The sequence below is a fragment of the Pelecanus crispus genome, chromosome 7 (assembly GCF_030463565.1).
Source record: "Pelecanus crispus isolate bPelCri1 chromosome 7, bPelCri1.pri, whole genome shotgun sequence".
NCBI classification, from domain to species: Eukaryota; Metazoa; Chordata; class Aves; order Pelecaniformes; family Pelecanidae; genus Pelecanus; species Pelecanus crispus.
The window spans coordinates 51104093-51121787 of record NC_134649.1 but is presented as its reverse complement, the minus strand read 5'-3'; the positions used below and the strand labels follow the sequence as shown (position 1 = coordinate 51121787).

General features: G+C 49.2%; 1 protein-coding gene across 3 annotated transcripts in view; it reads left to right on the top strand.

The window, feature by feature from the left end:
- The window catches only part of SRGAP3 (SLIT-ROBO Rho GTPase activating protein 3), a 131710-nt gene that overhangs the window by 80275 nt on the left and 33740 nt on the right, over nt 1-17695 (top strand). For all 3 annotated transcript variants that reach the window (XM_075714641.1, XM_075714640.1, XM_075714642.1), the window contains 3 exons: nt 4001-4063; nt 9839-10024; nt 11516-11644. In XM_075714641.1, coding sequence (XP_075570756.1) covers nt 4001-4063; nt 9839-10024; nt 11516-11644 — 378 coding nt within the window. The remainder of the gene's footprint in view (nt 1-4000; nt 4064-9838; nt 10025-11515; nt 11645-17695) is intronic.

Sequence of the window (17695 nt, the reverse complement as noted above, 5' to 3'; positions counted from 1 at the left end):
CGCAGTGCCGTGGATGGAGATTTAATGAAGAAGTGGTGTCTGTCTGGAAGGGAGTTCTTTGTCTTTAAAATAAGCATTCTTCATTGCCAGTAGTCTGTGTTGCTGCTTCTCCTTACTTTGTCTGCAGCGGCAGGAATTCTAATAAACCTGCTAAACTGAAGCTATTGCTATCCCGGCAAGTAACTGTTTTTTAGCAGGAATGGAAGGCGTAAAGCAAGCGGCTAAATTGGAGTTTGGGTTTTGCAGATGGTGCCAGGGAATTGGAATGACATTTTGGCGTTGTCTCCCATAAACACACAAATGTAATTTCTCTGTAATAAGAAGGGGAGGTAGCAAACTTGGAGGAGCGGCGAGTCCTTCAGCTTCTCGCCTGCCTGCGTTTGAAGAGGCTCCAGCATCACGAGGCTGGACGCTGCCCTCTTGGATGCCAGGAGACTTTTGACGATGCCGGAGACCGCTTGGTCTCCAGCACCAGGATGCAGGGCGTTTGGTGTATAGTGTCTAGAAGGAAATGGGTCTTAAAATGTACTCACCTGTGGTCCCCCGTGTCCGTGGGACTCATGGGAACGACACACTGCTGACAGCTGAGCCATTTTTTGTTGCTCTATTTAGGAGTCTAAAATTAGGTTTGAAAATTACGGCTTTATGGACTTCCCCTCCGCTGCACAGGAAATCTGGGGCAGAGGCAAGAGCTGCAGCTGACTTTGGGCCATTGCTCCTACCACAAGCCCGTCCTCCGTTTGGGAACGGCTCGGTTCAGGGCCCGGGCTTTGACTCGTGACAGCAGCGTCGGCTGGAGGGGTTGTGTGCTCTGAACTCCTGCAGGCTCGGGGCCTCGGGGTCCGAGACCCCCACTTGTAGACCCTGACTTCAATAACTCATATTCTGGATGTTCCCTTTCATCTGGGAGGCTTGCATGCTTTTCATAGCTCTGCTGCTTTTTAGCAAGCCACAGTGAGATTTCCGAGACCAGCTAGTGACCACCGGTGTCGGCAGGGAGGGCAGACGAGGTTTGCAGGTGGTTGGGGTACTTAGCACCTTCTGGTGATTGGCATCTTCTTGGCACCTCGCGCACGTAAGAAGGGGAGCAGCGTGCATCAGTCGCACTTCTGAAGGTGGGACTCTGCCAACATACCCCGACGCTAATTCACAGATAAACTGTAATTACTGGATATTCACCAAATGCAGAGTGCTTTTACTCTTTAGATTCCTTGCTTCACCCTTTGCATTCAATTCTAACTCTCAATAATCTAAGGTTAAACTTTTGAAGTGTGTAGGTTGTCCAGTTAGCTTTAATTAGAAGACCTCTCTGTGTTGTGGGCTTCTTTACTCGCCCAGCCAAGAAGCTGACGGGATGTTGTTTTCCCTGACTGCGTGCACAAAAGTGCATGGAGTTATTTGGAGAAATCTGAAAGAAACTGCTTGGGGGTTTTTTTTGTGGGGTTTTTTTTTTTTTGTTGTTGTTGTTGTTTTTTTTTGGGGGGGGGGGGGTTGGTGGTGTCTATACTTAGTTTAAACGCATCTTCAAGCTATAATAAATGTTTCCTAGCCAAGAAGATTCTACAGAGAGATGTGGGGTGTAATTACAAGGGAGGGAGGAAAGCAGTGTGTGCACATCTGCAGTAGCATCCAACCGCTGGCTTTCTGAGGAGGAGTTGAGTTGATCTGCAGCCAAGCTCATATGCTCAGCAGCTCCCCAAATTGTGGCCTCTCCCATGAAATGCTGTGTTCATGCTGTAGGAGGGAGGCGACTGGATCTGCTGCGTCCTGCTTGGCAAGAAAAGTGAAAATAGAAACTGATAATAGGATTTCAGCAGACAGGGGGGTGGAAGGAGGAAGATGCTGTGAGTTTTTGCACGCGCAGTGAGCTTTCTCCTAAGTTGCTGAACTTTGGCTGTTGCGGTTGTGAAATTGGAAACTTTATTATATAACTGTGGTGTAGCTATTTTGTAATAAAATGCCCTTTTTGAGAGAGACTTTGGCCAGAATAGTGAAAAGGAGCTACTGAAGACAAAACAGGGAGGGTGGGTCATGGGCACGATGAACCTAAAACCTGAAATACTTGCGCTAGGAAGCCCTGATAATCTCTGTTCTGAAATAGCAAAAGTTGATTGGAAATTGCAAGCCGAGGGGCAGGTGTCTTTAATAAATCTATCAAATCAAGACAGACTGACAGGTGATGCTGTCACCTGTCACCTGTGGCTGGAGAATGCAAATGAAGCAATTCGTGTACCCACAAGCGTTTGTTTTATAATTTTACAGGGGAGTTCGTTTAGCACTAACATAGAGCCAGCTCGGTGCGGAGAATGCGACAGCCACTTGCCCACATCCAGTAATGCAGGTTTTGTTGAAAAATAGGCGAAGTCAAGCTATAAAACACTTCTGGCTACGGAGCAGGCCCAGCTTGTCTGCACTCTGCCAGTCTTTGCGTGAAACAAGTCCCCGGAACGGGGGGAGGGCGTTACGGGTTAGCTGCACACAGTGAGCTGCCCAGGCTGGGCATGAATACTGCCAGTGGAAGGGCAGAGCGGTATTGTCTATAATGCTACATTCATCCCTGTGTGTTGCAGGATAAATAATTAAATTGTGTCACATTCCTCGTCATGGCCTCTGAAACCCAGGTTGGGTGACCCATGGACAAGCATCGATCTCAAACAAAAATGCAGCAATTCTGAAATAGCGTGAGGATTTGCTGTACTGTGTGTGTTCATGTTTATAATCACGCATTTCATTTTGTTAAGGATTTGTAGAAAATTAAAGGAAATCAAAATGCTGGTTTACTTTTAAACTTCACTGTCACAGGCAGATTGGAAGAGGAGGCCATCTGTATTTTGGTTTTAATGTTTAGAAATGGAAAAAAATGGAGCCCAGATGTGGATTGGCAGCCCTGTTGATGATGTCTTTTCAGCTCCCGGAGCAGGAAGGATATTAGACAGGATTTCTGAAGTGGTGTAAATACGGGCCCTGGGGCATTTCTCATGCTGCAAGGCTGTTTCATTTTTTAAAATAGTATGTAGAATTGGAATGTACATGGTTTTGTTAACGCCACTGCAGAGCAAAGAACAGCAAGTCTTGTGTTTGGCAGGGGAGCCAGGAGAGGGCAGATCTCTGAGGGGGCAGAAGGTATTTAAGATGGCATTACCCGAAGCCAGTTGTGCTGCCAAGGTCCACCCGCTCCGTTGTCAGCTGAGGAGGAAAGAAAAACCCTACAGGCATGACAGCAATGTGAAAATGCAGCTAGGTAGTGGCAGAGTAAATAGGTTGCTGTGGTTCTGTTCTCTGTGGGATGGATGTGAAAGCCTTTGCTGGGGATTATCAGGATCCGCTTGGGCACAGGGCTGGAAGGGCTTGGAACAAGTAGTTCTGGCTTTGTCGGGATCAGGTTGGTCACTTGGTTTAAGAAAAGAGGAGAACAACTCACTGCTTCCCTGTCCTACCAGCTTGCCAGCGTCCCCAGACTCCGTTCCTTCTGCTGGTGCCACAGCATCCCGTAGCAGGACTCCGGCAGCATTGGAGACCTTCTGCGTACGTTTGATCAGCGAGTCGGGGAAGAACCCTCGTTTCTTCTTTCTGCGTTTGAACTGGGTATTTGTAGCGATCCCATTCCCCCTTTCCACACCTCCTCTCCATCTCCGGAGTTTGATGCCCTTGGAGTGGTGTGAGGTTCTCTGGAGGCATGGCGTGCTGGCGTTCGGAGCAAGGGCTGAGCGTCTGTGTGCTGCTGCCGGCGCTCGACCTGCGCAGGGCCTTGAGGGCAACGCGCTTCTGCTGCTGACCACAGCTGAGCACGTGCTTCTGGTAGGGTAGTGCTGTCATGGTACCGTTCACGGCGTGTGCAGACCGCTCTTGTGAATGCGGCTTGGAGCAAGGATTGAGATGCATACACATGGGAGTATTTGAAAGTCACACAGTTTTACTCTTCCCTCCAAGATGTATTTTCCTTTCAGAAGTGCATGTTGTGAGCATAACAGTCTCAACTCTTCTTCTTTTTGTCTTCCAGAGTAAGGAGATTGGCTTACAGATGCATGAAGAACTCTTGAAAGTCACCAATGAGCTTTACACGGTGAGTAATGAGCTGATCCTCCCCATGTCTATGCTGTGCAGTGAGGGGAGCGTAGGCAATGTCATTTGTTAGAACAAAATGTGTGTTCAACGTTTCAGTGACTTGAGGAGGCTCACTCTCCCTCCTGTCATCCTGCAGTACAGACCGTTCGTTCCTCTTGCGTTTGTTAGAAACGTTTCACTCCTCACCGGTTTTGACGGCTGCAGAGGAGGATTTCCCGGTGGTCCTACCATGAAGGGCTTCTGCGGCCGCATCAGGCAGCGGATCATGCCGTCGCTAACTGTTTCACTTCAGCATAAATGGAGATGTTTTGGGCATGATCTGGTGTGATCCCTGGTGTCCGTAATGCTCTCACCTGCTGGGCCTTCTACGCTGTGTTGCCTTTAGGCCTCTTTCAGTTTTCACTTGGTTGGTGATTTCTACCAGGTGCTAATGGCTTGGAAGGTCTGCTCTGAGTTGGCAGTGCCAATTTGTGGCTGAAGCCTGACCTGCTCGTGTGAGTCCGGTGGCCTGTGGATGATGGCTGAACATGACCTTCTGCTGAGGAATGCATAAAACTTCTAACTCGTGTGTGCTCAGCTTCATCTCCCTGCTCCAAGGAGCTCTTTGGTTGCGGAGCTGTCTCTGTGCCTCCAGGTGAAATTGTATGCTGTTATTCAGGACATCGCTCTTCAAGCAGGTTTTCATAGTAGGGCAGTAAAAGCCTTTGTGTTGCTTCTGTCTCTTGCCCTGTAGCAATTGGGTTTTTTATTTTATTTGTGGTTTAGGATCAACAAAGGAATATAAAGTCTGTCTTGTGCTGGAAAATTGAGATGATATATTTGCTTTCTCTGGTTATATCTGTTACTGGTACATAAATAACACTGGAGTAGGTTTATTCCTAAACAATCATTTTATTCCATCTCTGAAAAATAGGCCTAAACAACAGAGCATGAATGATATTTGAAATGTCTGCCATAAATCTTCTCTTAACAGGTTTGTTTCTGCATTGGTTGTTGAAGGATTCAGTTTTTGTGAGACCTGCAGTGTGGGTGGACAGCCAGGTTGGATTAAAAAGCCTGCGTGAGATTTGGGAGCGCGTTGTTGATGGCTGAATGTCACAAGCTGTGTTAGTGGTGGTGACTAATTAAGATTAATTACAAACAGCAGCATGACAGATGCAAAACAAGGAAAGACTAACAAGGGCTGGGCTGACCTTAATACCTGTGGACCAGCGTACTCAGAACCCAGACACAGGACAGGAGCATCACCTGAGGGACATGGTTAGGTCCATTTGAGGATCCAGAAGTGTGCTGAGGTCTGAAGCGTGTGCCATCCAGAAGTGTGCTGAGGTCTGAAGTGCGTGCCGTTGGCCAAGGAAGAGCATAGAAGAGTAATTTTGCTCCCACTGAGTCTGCAGCAAAACTCATCTTCACTGGAGCTGAGATTTCCCCGCATTCACTGCTTTGCTCCCACATGCTGAGCAGAATATGTTTGAATGGTGAAACAGACTGGAACGGCTGAAAGAGCTTTGTGTTTTCTTTCAACCGACCTTGCTGCTAAGATAGCAAACCGACTGTGTCATCCGGCTGGGAAGGAGCAGGGAAGAGATGCTTATTTCGGAAACGACGATGAAACATGAAGAAAAAGCTGGCCTTGTCGGGCAAACAAGATCATCTTAAATCTGTTCAGTGCAAACGAGCTCCCCTCCAGTCAGTAGTTTTCTGTCCTTGAGACATCAGGTAAAACAGTCTTAATGGCATAGTTGGCTTGCAGGTTGGTCCAGCGTGCTGGTGTTGTTCTGGGACACCTTCAGGACTGACCTGGAGTTGGCGTGTTCATTGCAGTACGTTGGGTACCCAAAAGCAGCACATTCAATAACCGTGGCTGCTGACAAAATCAGATACAGCATTAGGACCCCTTGCTCAAACGACACCAAGCTGCTTCTTGTAAAATGTCATTTGTCTGCTGTCAATGCAAGGAAGTCGTTTATCTTGCCTGTGGCCAAGCCTTGTATCCGTAGTACATCTGTGCCCTGGCTAGGCGGCTTTTTAAGCCTTTCAGAGGGGAATTCTGTGCACTGTGTGGAAACTATCTAATTTTTTACAGGCTTTTCAGGCATTCACTGTCTCAAGCTTAAGCCAAAATAACTAAATTGATTTTAATTCAGCCTTGTTGCTGTTCTGATGCAAGTCACCCTGTGGACTCTCTGTGTGGAAAGAACTAAACCCAAAACCCACGCTGATTTTAATTAAAAAGGAAGTAGATGACTTGCGTTCTGAAGTAGGAGTTGCTTGTGAACAGTTTTGCACAGAAATAATTTAGCTGTGAATTAAAGCCAGCTTCATTCTTTCGATTCCTGCTTGCAGACTCTAGCATACAGATATCAAGTTGGAGTCCGTAAAGGTTGGACATTCTTTCTTCCTCTGCTCACAGGTTCCTTTCTGTACTGTATGTGTTCTTCTCTGAAGAAGTCAGGCCAAAATACTAGGGTAAGAGAAACAGTAACCCCAGAGCACTGTTGTGGTAGTGTTTTCTGTAAGCTCTGGTGATGTTGTGCGATTTGGCGTACGGCACTAACTGGGCTGTTTGCTGTATGGCCTTTGTTTGCCACAGTGCAGGGACGCGGCTAGAGCTGAAGGCAGCACGCCGAAGTCCACAGAAGCACTGTGATGTGAACCGGCGCGATTCTTTGTCACAAGGTCTTACGGAAGGGGATTAGTAACTGTGAAATGAATTGTATTGATTAGAATAACATCTGCAGAAACATTACCCAGGTTAAAAATAATAATAATAGTCATCATTCCCTGTGTAGCAGGACATGAATTGGCTGGAGGAAATTTTCCCTTTCCATCGGGAGCGCTGCGATGCGGGAGGCCATACCTCCGTGGTTATGGGTGTTTCCTGCGACTGTCATGCTGTAGAAGTCGTTGACTGTATCACACGGTAGAAGGACGTTGATACGTTGCTCTGTATCACACCATAGAAATCCTCTGAAAAGAACACGTTTGCTTTCATGCTCCCTTGAAGGACCAGGAAGGTGGAGGTCAGCGTGCGTTGGTCGGATGGATTTGTCCCTTTCTCAGACCTTAGGCCATGGTGTCCCTTAGGTTGTGCCATAGGCTCCGTGCGAGGAGGAGGTGCTGGCGTCCTTGGCCGGCTCTCACCTATGGCCGTGCGCATCTCTGCTTCACCCTGTGCGCTGGGCATGTGTTTGGGTCTCCTCGACTTCAGGAGGGCCTGAGCCTGTGCCCAGCACGGGACACCCAGTTTCTGATCTGCTTCCTCCGCTGGGTCAGGACCTCAGTGGCGAGCTCTTTAGAAATATAAAGCACTTCTAGCTGAAGACAGCAAACGGTGCCATTTATGGCTGGTATTTTGGCAATGGCCTTTATCCAGAATGTATTATTAATATTGGAAAACACAACTTGTGTTGTTAAATAACTAATGAAGATTGGAACATATTTTTCTCCCTCCAGTGCAGCTAATTAACTTATTTGCAGAAAAGATCCCAGGGACGCAGCTGTGGCAGTTTTTCTTTATGACACAATAGCGTAAGACGGGGACAGCGTGACTCGATTGCAAGCGCCAAGAAGGCATGAGGGAATTGCGGATCAAAGGGCTGATTGCTGCAGTGCAGGTAGTCCCCATTCAAAATTAAGGCAGATATTAAAACAAACAGAAATATCCCCCGAATTCCCAAGCGTGAGCCGTGTGGCGTGGCAGCTGATGAGGAGCGTGGTTGGAACAGCGAGCTGTTTAAGGCATCTGTTTCAGCAACGTGGATGCTGAAGTCTCGGGAAAATGTTTTAATGGATATTGGATCCTGTGCACTTTGAAAGACTTTCAGAGGGCTTTTAAACCTGGTTCCCATGTTACCTTTTCAGGTTCAAGCAGGGAGAAAATACAGAGGAGGAGGAAGGGCCTTCGTTAAGGGAAGTTTCTCCGGTCATTAGCAAATAAGTCAGTAAGAACCTGTGCAAAGAGAGCAGGTCGCCGTGGGGCCCGGACGCCCCTTGCAGCCCTCTGCGCGGTGCAGTCCTGCCGTGGGCTCCGGCTGCCGACGTTCCCCTTGCAGCCGCGGGAGCCGCTGGAGTCGCTGGGAAAAGGGGCTACAGCAGCCCGCGGCAGAGCGGCATAGCCATGGGTGAACGGAGACAACCCATGGATTGTGCCGCAGTTTTTAACCGTCTCTTAACCTTTAGATTTCACAAAAATCATGCAATTTGGACCACTGTTTAATTGTTGGGCTTTTCTGTTCCATTGTGTTAGGGCCTCTCTGGGTGCTGGGGAAATCTCTCTCATTACTGCTCGACTGTGCTGAAGTGCAGGATTTTTCTTTCTCACTTTCCTCTGAGTTTTTCACAAAATGATGGAGACAGTGAAGATAAGGAGGGCTCAGCAAAGCCCTCCAGTCTTTCTCCTTGGGAAGAACCCAGAAATTGTCTGGTCTGTGTGTGTCCTGTGACGCTCACTGCAGAAACTGCAGTTTGAAATATGTGGCTCGAGTCTGCGTTAGAATTTGCAGGATTTTGAAATAAAGCAGCTCAGAAACAAGGCACAAGCCTTTGCTTACTATTCCTTGCAGTTGCCTAAAATTGTAACTCCCAGCGATGGCACATTTGTGCAGGCTTCGATGCGGCATTTGGAGCTCGTTTGCAGCTGACGTTTGTGCTTGGCAAGAGGAGAGATCATATGTTTCAGCCTAACCTCATCCAAGTTAAACACTCCTGGTTCCTGCTGACAACTGCAGCTGAGGAAAACTGTATTTTCTTCATTAAGGCTTGTGCAAAGTTACTCTGCTTTTGCGGGTTCCTGCTCCTTTTAACTTGTGGGCCTCAAGGCGAGCCTGTCCCAGCGCCATTGCCCGTGGTGCCCAGGCACTTTGCGTGAGACCGATCTTCAGCAAAAAGTCAGGCACCTCGAGCCTTGTCAAGGCAATGCGAAATAAAACATTCAGATCCTGAAGGGAGATGATAAAAGGGGACAACGTGACTAAAGGCATAAAGAGAGAAGAGCAGATGTGTTCCTCTTGCCAGCTCCATTAAAATGATCACGATATGCCCTTTGGGCTTTTGTATCTGAAAGGAAAGGCTGTGGTAGAAGTTTTGCCTGCAGGATTTTTCCTGGCAGTAGATCAGCATCATATATCCAGAGTCACTGATGGCGATCGCGAATTTAAAGGACGAGGTGCTGCTGCAATCTGCCCTGGCACTGATGGTGCTTGCTGGCGGCAGCAGGAGGACAATTAAGCGGTGATAGGAGACAAACTCCATTTCTGCTTGGAAATTGCAACTTCTCCACCTTCAAGACGGGATCTGCTGTCAGGGCGGTAGAACAAGGGTTACGTTGATGGGTTGGCTTAGCAAGTTCAAGTGTAGGAACAGAGGGGTTGGATCAAAAGTGACTTCAGGTTGCTTTTGTCCTCTTCACAGTCTCCTGTCATGGAGACCCTTATCCCAGCTGTGGTGCACTGGAAGCTCTTTCTCGTTTCCCTGTAGGAAGACACACGGTGCTCTTTGAACGCAGGTGTGTGCTGGAGGCACATCTCAGCCTGTCCTTGCAACGGGGACCGCATGGGGATAGCAGTTCTTACACCAGCTCTGTGCCACTTTGAAACAGGGCTAGTGACGGGGTTAATTTTAAGGGCTTTTCCTTCCCACCTTGTTCCTTGATGCCACAGTGGCCTCAAACAGCCCTGGCACAGCTGAGGCTGCTCCACGGCTGTCATCTTCTCATGCACTCATGCGTCTTGTGGCTGTGGGGCAGGCGACTCACAGGCCTCTGTTTCCTCAGGTGATGAAGACCTACCACATGTATCATGCGGAAAGCATCAGCGCTGAGAGCAAGCTGAAGGAGGCGGAGAAGCAGGAGGAAAAGCAGTTCAACAAGTCAGGGGACATCAGCGTGAACCTGCTGCGGCACGAGGACAGGCCTCAGCGGCGGAGCTCCGTCAAGAAGATTGAGAAGATGAAGGAGAAGGTGGGTGAGAGGGAAGGACGGGGGAGCCAGGCTGGGGTCGGGGCTGCCAGCGGGCAGGAGGGTTTGGCTCCGGCCCCGTCCGCCTTTGTGCATCCATTCCTGTATCCCTGGGAAGGGGTTAGGGAGGGTGTCGACTCGTGTGCGTGTGTTTTGCCGAAGGGCAGTCTGAGGAGGCCATCATGAGTCTCTACTGGCTGCGGAGAAGTGCCAAAACCAGCTGGTAGCGAGGATTTAACCCAAAGTCGGGCTGGCACTGCTCAGCAAGAAACGGGGATGGGGGACACAGGGCAGTGCAGCCTTGGAGGGGGTGGTGGACCTGCATGGGGGCCATGCGGCTGCCCGTGATGTCTTCCAGGCTGGCGCTCTGGAGGGAGGGCCGAGAAGGGCGACTGGAGGGGCCTTGGAGGCTGACGGCCCCGAGAGCACGTGGCGGAGGCGGGCGGTGGACGTGCTCGTGCACCAGCCGCGCGGGCTGGGGCCTGTGGGTCTCGCTGGGGGCTCGGCCGTGCCCCGGCTGGGAGCCGGGAGCCCGCGCTGACGCCCAGGAGCGCGGTGCGCCGGTGTGTGTGGTGTGGCACGCTGGTGCTTTCCGGTCCAGGCACGGGATGCTGCTGCGGCGGGCTGCGGTTTGTTCATGTCTTACGTTCTAAAAACAGCGCTTTCGGCAATACTGTCCCAGGGTTCCTTCAGTCAGAGGCTTGGGGGAGCAAAAAAAGGGTTGGGTATATAAAATAACTGTGTTTCTTCCTCTGCAGACTGTCTGGGAGTTAAAACGCAGCATTCAGTTGGCTTTGCTAGTCAAAACACTTAACTCCATTCCGGCTTTGGCAAATCCCCCCAGATCTCGGGATCTCCAAAACTGTTTAAGTTTTCTGCTAATTTCTGAGAATAAGCAGTAGCTTCCCTAGCCAGGAAGCTTTTGCATGCATGTTGACCCAGCACTGGGACATTGTCTAGTGGCAAGCCTTTCTGAAGGGTTAATCTTTTGTGCTAAACCTTTAGACTTGTGATCATCCTGAGCAATTGCCCCAGATCCGAGCACATCTGCTTTCCTACAGAGTTTTGAATTCTGGGTCCTGTTCTAAATTTTGTAGCTTGGGCCCCTGGGCCAGATTCCACTTTGATACAGCTGCACAAATCTGGAGCAAGTCCAAATGTATGTCAGCGTATCTGGGAGGAAAATTTGGCCCTCTAATTTTGATTGATGCCAAAACCTCCACGAGCGCGCAGATAAAGGAAGAGCAGCTGTGCTCGGGAGGCACTAGGTACGTCTGAGCAGAATGCGCTCATTGTGCGTTGGCTGACGGTACCAGGGATGTTCAGATGTGATCTCCTCCGTCCTGGCGAGGGTGCCTGTTTTCATACCCGATACAAAATTTTATTAATTAACACGTCGCACCCAGGCTGCAGGGTGCTGTGGGGCCCCGCATCAAGAGAAGCTGTGAAAGTAGCATCCTGTTTGTGCTCTGACGCTCCATTTTGCTTTTTCAGAGACAAGCCAAATACTCTGAAAACAAGCTGAAGTGTACTAAAGCCAGGAACGACTACCTGCTGAACCTGGCAGCCACCAACGCGGCTGTCAGTAAATACTACATCCACGACGTCTCTGACCTCATTGATGTAAGTGCTTCCTCCCCCTGCATGCATCCTGCCCCTTTTCTACTGATAAGTGCACAGCTAAACCTTAAGCATGGTTTGGTCCTTAAATGCACTCTCACGCAGTGGTAATGAACGGGTCGGGTATTTTTTAGGGCTTTAAAATATGCTTAACTGGGGCCTGAAAATGTGCTGTAAATGTGTGGTGTTTTTTTTTTTTTTCTTTTTTTTCCCCTGTGGTGTTTTTTTCCCCTCCCAGCTGCACACATGCATTTGACTTTCCTCCCAGTCGATGTAGGCGTATATGAGCAGAGCTAGCGCTGCCGTTATATGGGAGTCATAGAATCATAGGATGCTTTGGGTTGGAAGGGACCTTTGAAGATCATCTAGTCCAACCCCCAATCCCCATCCATGGGCAGGGATGTTTTCACTGGGTCAGGTTGCTCAGAGGCCCATCCAACCTAGCCTTGAACACTTCCAGGGATGGGGCATCCACAACTTCTCTGGGCAACACGCAGAACCAACCTCCTCTGAACTTTATGGTGGCACGTGATCACACAACAAAGTAATTGATTCATATTTATGCTACATATAAACTTCTTTCATCAGCGTCTGGAAAAAAAGATGGAATTTTTCATTATAACTGCCTGGTATGAACCAGCCTGAACCAGACACTTTCCTGAGTGCATAAGCAGGGGAGCCCAGGTTGAACTGCATGGTTCAGGCACGTCTAACATACGGTTACAAACTAGAAATTGCTTGAATGTTTTCTGCGCCTTTCACGCTGTGTCACAAGCATGCTAAGGTCTGGCTGTCGGTGTACGTTGGCTCTGCCTTCAGAACCACGCAGATGTGGTGCTTTCTTTCACGTTAAAGTGACGGCTTCATTGCCTGGCTCCGGCACAGCAGGATGTCCTCCAGCTGGAGCTGCGCAAAGTCCGGAGCCTTTGGAGGAGAATTTGCCTTGGGGCAAGCCAGGTGAGCCTGAGATTTCTTCCTGGCCCATCGATTAGCCTGCATTTGAAACAGATAAACTCTTAGGAAGATCAGATACATCCTCATTTTTGTTGCTGAAACAGAAGATTTTTCTTTCTACTACACGCACCTGCGGTTTCTATCGGCGTGGCCGGCACCGAGCTCTCCTCCACCTCGGCGGCAGTTAAGGGCACGCAGGCGGTGAAGCACGCGTGGAAATGCTTTCCTAGCTAGGGAAGGCGCTTGCTGAGCTGCATCTGAAGCGCTCATTGCACAAAATAGCCTCAGGGCAGGCACTGCTGGCAGCAGGTTTCCAAATGATGGTAGGAATTGAATGCGTGTGTGTATCAGCGGCTCCTACGAACTGCTTTTAAATGATTCAAGAGAAGGGATTTCCATTTCTTCCTTTAATAGGCATCTTCACAGTGGTATAGATTGCACTATGCAGAGTTTCCTCCTGCTAGAGTTGCTTCAATGAGCACATAAATAACTGATCTATAAGTGCCGAGTTAGTCTTCTGGCTTCATCATTACCTAAATGTATCATTTAAAAAGGTGCTGGAGTGTTTATCTGCTTTACTAACCCACTAACACGTATTTATTCTTCTAAGCATTAATTAAAGTAAGTCTGATGCAAAACCCCTGATGATTTCAAGATTTTAAGACACGATAGAATATTCTTAGTATGTCCTTTTTGTTCTCTTTGCTATTTAAGATGTATTAAGCCATGTTAAAAAAAAATTAATAACTTGATCATGGAGACATTTGAACAGCAAGGTATGATAACACTTCAATTTATCTGTGGGGTTTCAGCTTTTTGTTGTGCATATTTTCTCTCTCTCTCATTTATTTATTTTTTAAGCAAGAATGACTTATTTTCATGGAGTTTTGGGGACTTTGATTTCCTGGAGAGTTGCCGAGTTCCATTTTAGTTCTGGCTGTTTATATTATTCCTCCCAACTTTATTTCCTTGCTGACACTTCCACTGGAGTCAGCAGATGGCTTTTCTTCCGCACTCCAGGAATCCCTTCAGGGGACTTTAACTAAAGCATCCTCAACTCTGTGCAGCTAAATTCCCCTAATTATATGTTCTCTTCACCAAAGGAAACAGAATATCGGATGTGTGAGCTGCACGTGGGTGTCCTAATTTTAAATCCCCAAAGGAAGGGCAGTTTATTTGAACAGACTTTTGTACACATTCAATATATTTTGCAAGAGCGTGGCAAGAAAGGTTTCAGCACGCTCCAGAAGAAAGGGATCCCGTTCACCGTGCCCCGCTAGTACGGGAAGTGGTTGAAAGAGAAGACAGCCATCGGCTGCAGCAGCGCTGGGCTTTCCGTAGGCGTGCAATCCGTGTAAAGGAAAAAGAAGAAAACAGGTATTTTTAGAGGTAGTTACAAAGCTAGTGTTTTAATCTTAGTACGTTTAACAGTGATGAGAAGACGGTGCCTTTCGCTCCCAGGAATGACAGTGCCGTTTGCAAGCGCGGGGTTGGCGCCACGGCAGCATGCCAGACGCGGGCCCGCCGCCCTTGGGGCAGCCCTGCCGTTTCGCGGGACGCGGCAGAGGGGCTGCGAGCGGAGAAGGTGAATTTTGCCGTTGATCGAGGGCCAGCAGAGCCCTTGGCTGCAGCAGTGCGAGCAGAGCGGGGCGACACAGGGCCCCGGCGCCTGTGCCGGGGGAGCTGTGCCCGACGGAGCAGTGCGTCTGCAGGGAGAGAGGGAGCGCGGAGGGGCTTCGTGGTAGGAACAGAGTTTTGGTTTAGCTCAAAACCTGGCTGGCCGTGCTTTAGTAGGATCCTAGCAGTGTCCGTGTGTTGCAGTTATGCAAATTTCCCCAGCTCCTCCACCCTGTGTCACTAAGGAGGATGATTAACGATGCACCCGGCTGCCTTTCCGGGGCATAGGAGGGGTGACGGGGGGCTCTTGCACACCCTTCCCATCAAGCACAAATTGCCACGTGCAGCTTTTTGATTTGTACGCAAATCTGAACCGTCAGGACACTGGAGCAGCTAATTTCGCAGCATTTCCCCCAAATCCCAGATGGCTCGGTGTCATCTGTTAGACACAGCCTTGACATTTCTTGTGCCCTCAGCATCGGCGCAGAATGGTGACTTTCATAACAAAGCCGTTCCGCTAATCTCCCGCTCTGGCGAGAAAGAAGGTCCCAGCTGCTCTGGGAGGGGGCGGAGAGTCCTCCCAGGGCTGCGGTTTTAATGAGAAATGTAAAACTCCATCAGAGGAGCTGTGAAGTGGCACGGAGCGTGTCTATCCCCCCCTCTGTCTCCAGTGGCCTTTGTGTTTTGTCCTTTAGAAAGCGAGGGAAGGATATGGGGACAGATTAGAACTGGGCTTAAAGTACACCATTGTGCCTCTTCCCTCGAAAGCAGCATGTGTTTATATTAAAGCACCTGGGTTTGTCTCTCATTTCTGTCATTAACTGTGTGACCAAGTTAATCTCTTTGGCCACGTATGTGAAGTGGAGATAAAGCTGCTTATCCATCCCTCTGGAGTTCTGTCTGAAATGGCTGCAGAGTGTTTTGAAGCGGTCACATGAAAGATATCGCTAGATTTAGCGGAGTAAAACGTAGCCGTCAGTGTCAGTACATACTGATCCACCAAAACTTGGGTCAGCCTCCTGGAAATCCTTTTGGAACAGCAGCTTGCTTCTCTATGGATTGGTGTGTTTGCCACATCTGAGACAGACAGCAAGTAAAGGAAGGGAATTCTGAGGAGTTTAATATTACACGTTACTGCCAAATTGTTCGGTCCCTAGAAATCTTAGCTGATGGCATTGTCATTTTTCACACAGTCAAGTGATGCTTAGTCAAGTTGGGAAACAAACAGCGGTCAAAATTGTTACGCCAAAAAAATCTTCAGTGGGCTTTACTTACCTCGCAGTAAAGCTCTAGGTTTTGCAGCAATGTCAAGAGAGTAGAGGCCAGAAAATACAGTATCTATAAATGCATAATAGATGTTTAAAGAAAGCGTAAAGCAAAAATGAGGAAAAAAGGGAACGGAGCAGAGCAAATGAGGAGCACTCTCTGTTTCCAGCTAGTGCTGGGTGCTGTGGAGGACTAGGAGTTAGGCTGCTGCTACCGGGCGAGTGAAGTGGTTGATGGCAGACTGGTTGGGACCCACAGGTTTTATTCTGGGATTTGCCACTTGCTCGGGTGAGGCACATGGTCCCGTGCCATGCTGGCAGCCGCGGCAGTGCGACTGGCTGTGCTGGGCTGTCGGCCACCGCGGCTGTATTTTGTGTGTGGGGTTCGGCCTCCCAGATGAGAGGGAGACTCAAAGGTGCTGAAGCCACAGACCGCTTTATTAGGATCTGTTGTTAGGCATCTCTTGCAGCTCATGTCACCGTTGCGGCCATCAGTGGCTAATTGCCTGGGCACGTCTGTGCCTGCAGAGCCCGCGCCGGCAGCGGCTTCGCTTTGTGCGGCGCTTTCCCTGTGTGACTGCACGGGGACGTTCCCCCGGCCTGAGCAGCTCTGCGTGACGCCACTGGCTTCAGCGAAGAGATCCCGATTTACACAAGCAGAGGGTCTCTTCTGGGGGTCTGCTCTGTAGTTTGAAGCAGTTTTTCCTGCATGAAGAGCCTTTCAGTTCTGCAAAGGCAGCGGTTCCTCCCACGCTGTCCTCTGAGTGGGCTTTCTGCCAGAGACCAGGCTCCTGCCAGCCCTAAGAGCCAGGTGTGTTTTATCATGGAAACTCCATGCAAAGCACCTCCGCCGCTTCGCTGCCATGCGGAGCAGCATCTGGGACTCAAAACTCAGCGCTCTCGGGGGGAGGAGTGCCTGTACTCAGCTTAGCACGCGGTGCGTCTGCAGCTAGGAGATCTGGCTTCAGGCTAGTTTGAATAAAGTCAACAGTGCTGCAATAAAAAGAATAAACAGCTTCCATCAGGAGGGATTAGGCTGTCTCAGGAGGCTCAGTGCTCTTTACTGCACGGCTGCTGCGTCCCCGTTAGCCGGTTTCCTGCAGAGGTGGCAGTTTGGGAATGCCACTGGCAGCCCGCAGCACCCGAGCCGGCCGGCTCTCCTGCCGCCAAGGAGGAGGCTCTGGGAAATAGAAAATACATGTTGTTAGGAGGTGCCGTCGCTAACTTTGCAGGAGCTGCGAGCTGAGGCGCTCGAGGTGCCGCACAGCCGCCCGAGTGCGAGTGCTTTGCCGTGGGAGGCTGCGGTGGGTGCCGGTGGCCGGCCGAGAGGTGCAGGTGCGCTCCGTGCCTGTGCAGGGGATGCAGGGCTCGCTGGGTGCCCCGGTTCCTGTAGTGCCCTGGGTCGGTGAAGAGTAAAAACCTCAGCTGCCGTGCTGGCAGAGGGAACCCTCGAGCTTTAGCGCTGAGTGCGACAAAACGTGCCTGAGCTTGCCGAGAGCCCAGCAGCAGCCCTGCTGCGTGAATTGCCCGGGCAGGGCGGAGGCGGTCAGTGCAAATGGGTGGTAAAACCCGGAATATCCATATGCCGCCAAGAGCTTCATGCGTTTTAAGAGAATAAATGGAAGAAAAAGGATTAGCTTTGTATGATCCTTTTCAACACGGAGCTTCTGTGGATGAAGAGAGGGAAGAGGTGCGTTTGCTTGATTTCCTTTCAGAAATTTGACATTTTTTCATCTACCAGTACCCTGGTTTGGTAAACTTGTATTACTCTTCTTTCATATGCAGGTTATTAATAATAGCTACCTGTTTGTAAGCAGGAACCATAAATCGATACTCTAATAACAACAACAGTTTTTACTAAGCTGTTCTTAGAGTACTGTATTTAAGTGAAAGCATCCAACCAATACACATTTGTTAAATTTTGCTGGTCTTGGCTTTAATAATATGGCAAAACTACATCTTTTGCCAAAACTTGTACACAGTAAACAATTTATTCCTCACGTGGATACCGCAGACCTTGGAATCGGCTTGCTGAATTAATTCAGCACATGTGCTCGTTGTTTTATGATTTAGAAGTGTCACGCAGTCCGTAAATTTTACTGCCTGAAGACCATGAGCAGTCTTTGTCTGATAGACCTCGTTAGCTTGGTACAAAAAAGCAACAGTACTTTCCTCTAGAAAAAAGAATTTCTTCTTGATACTTTCAGCTGCTTTTCCC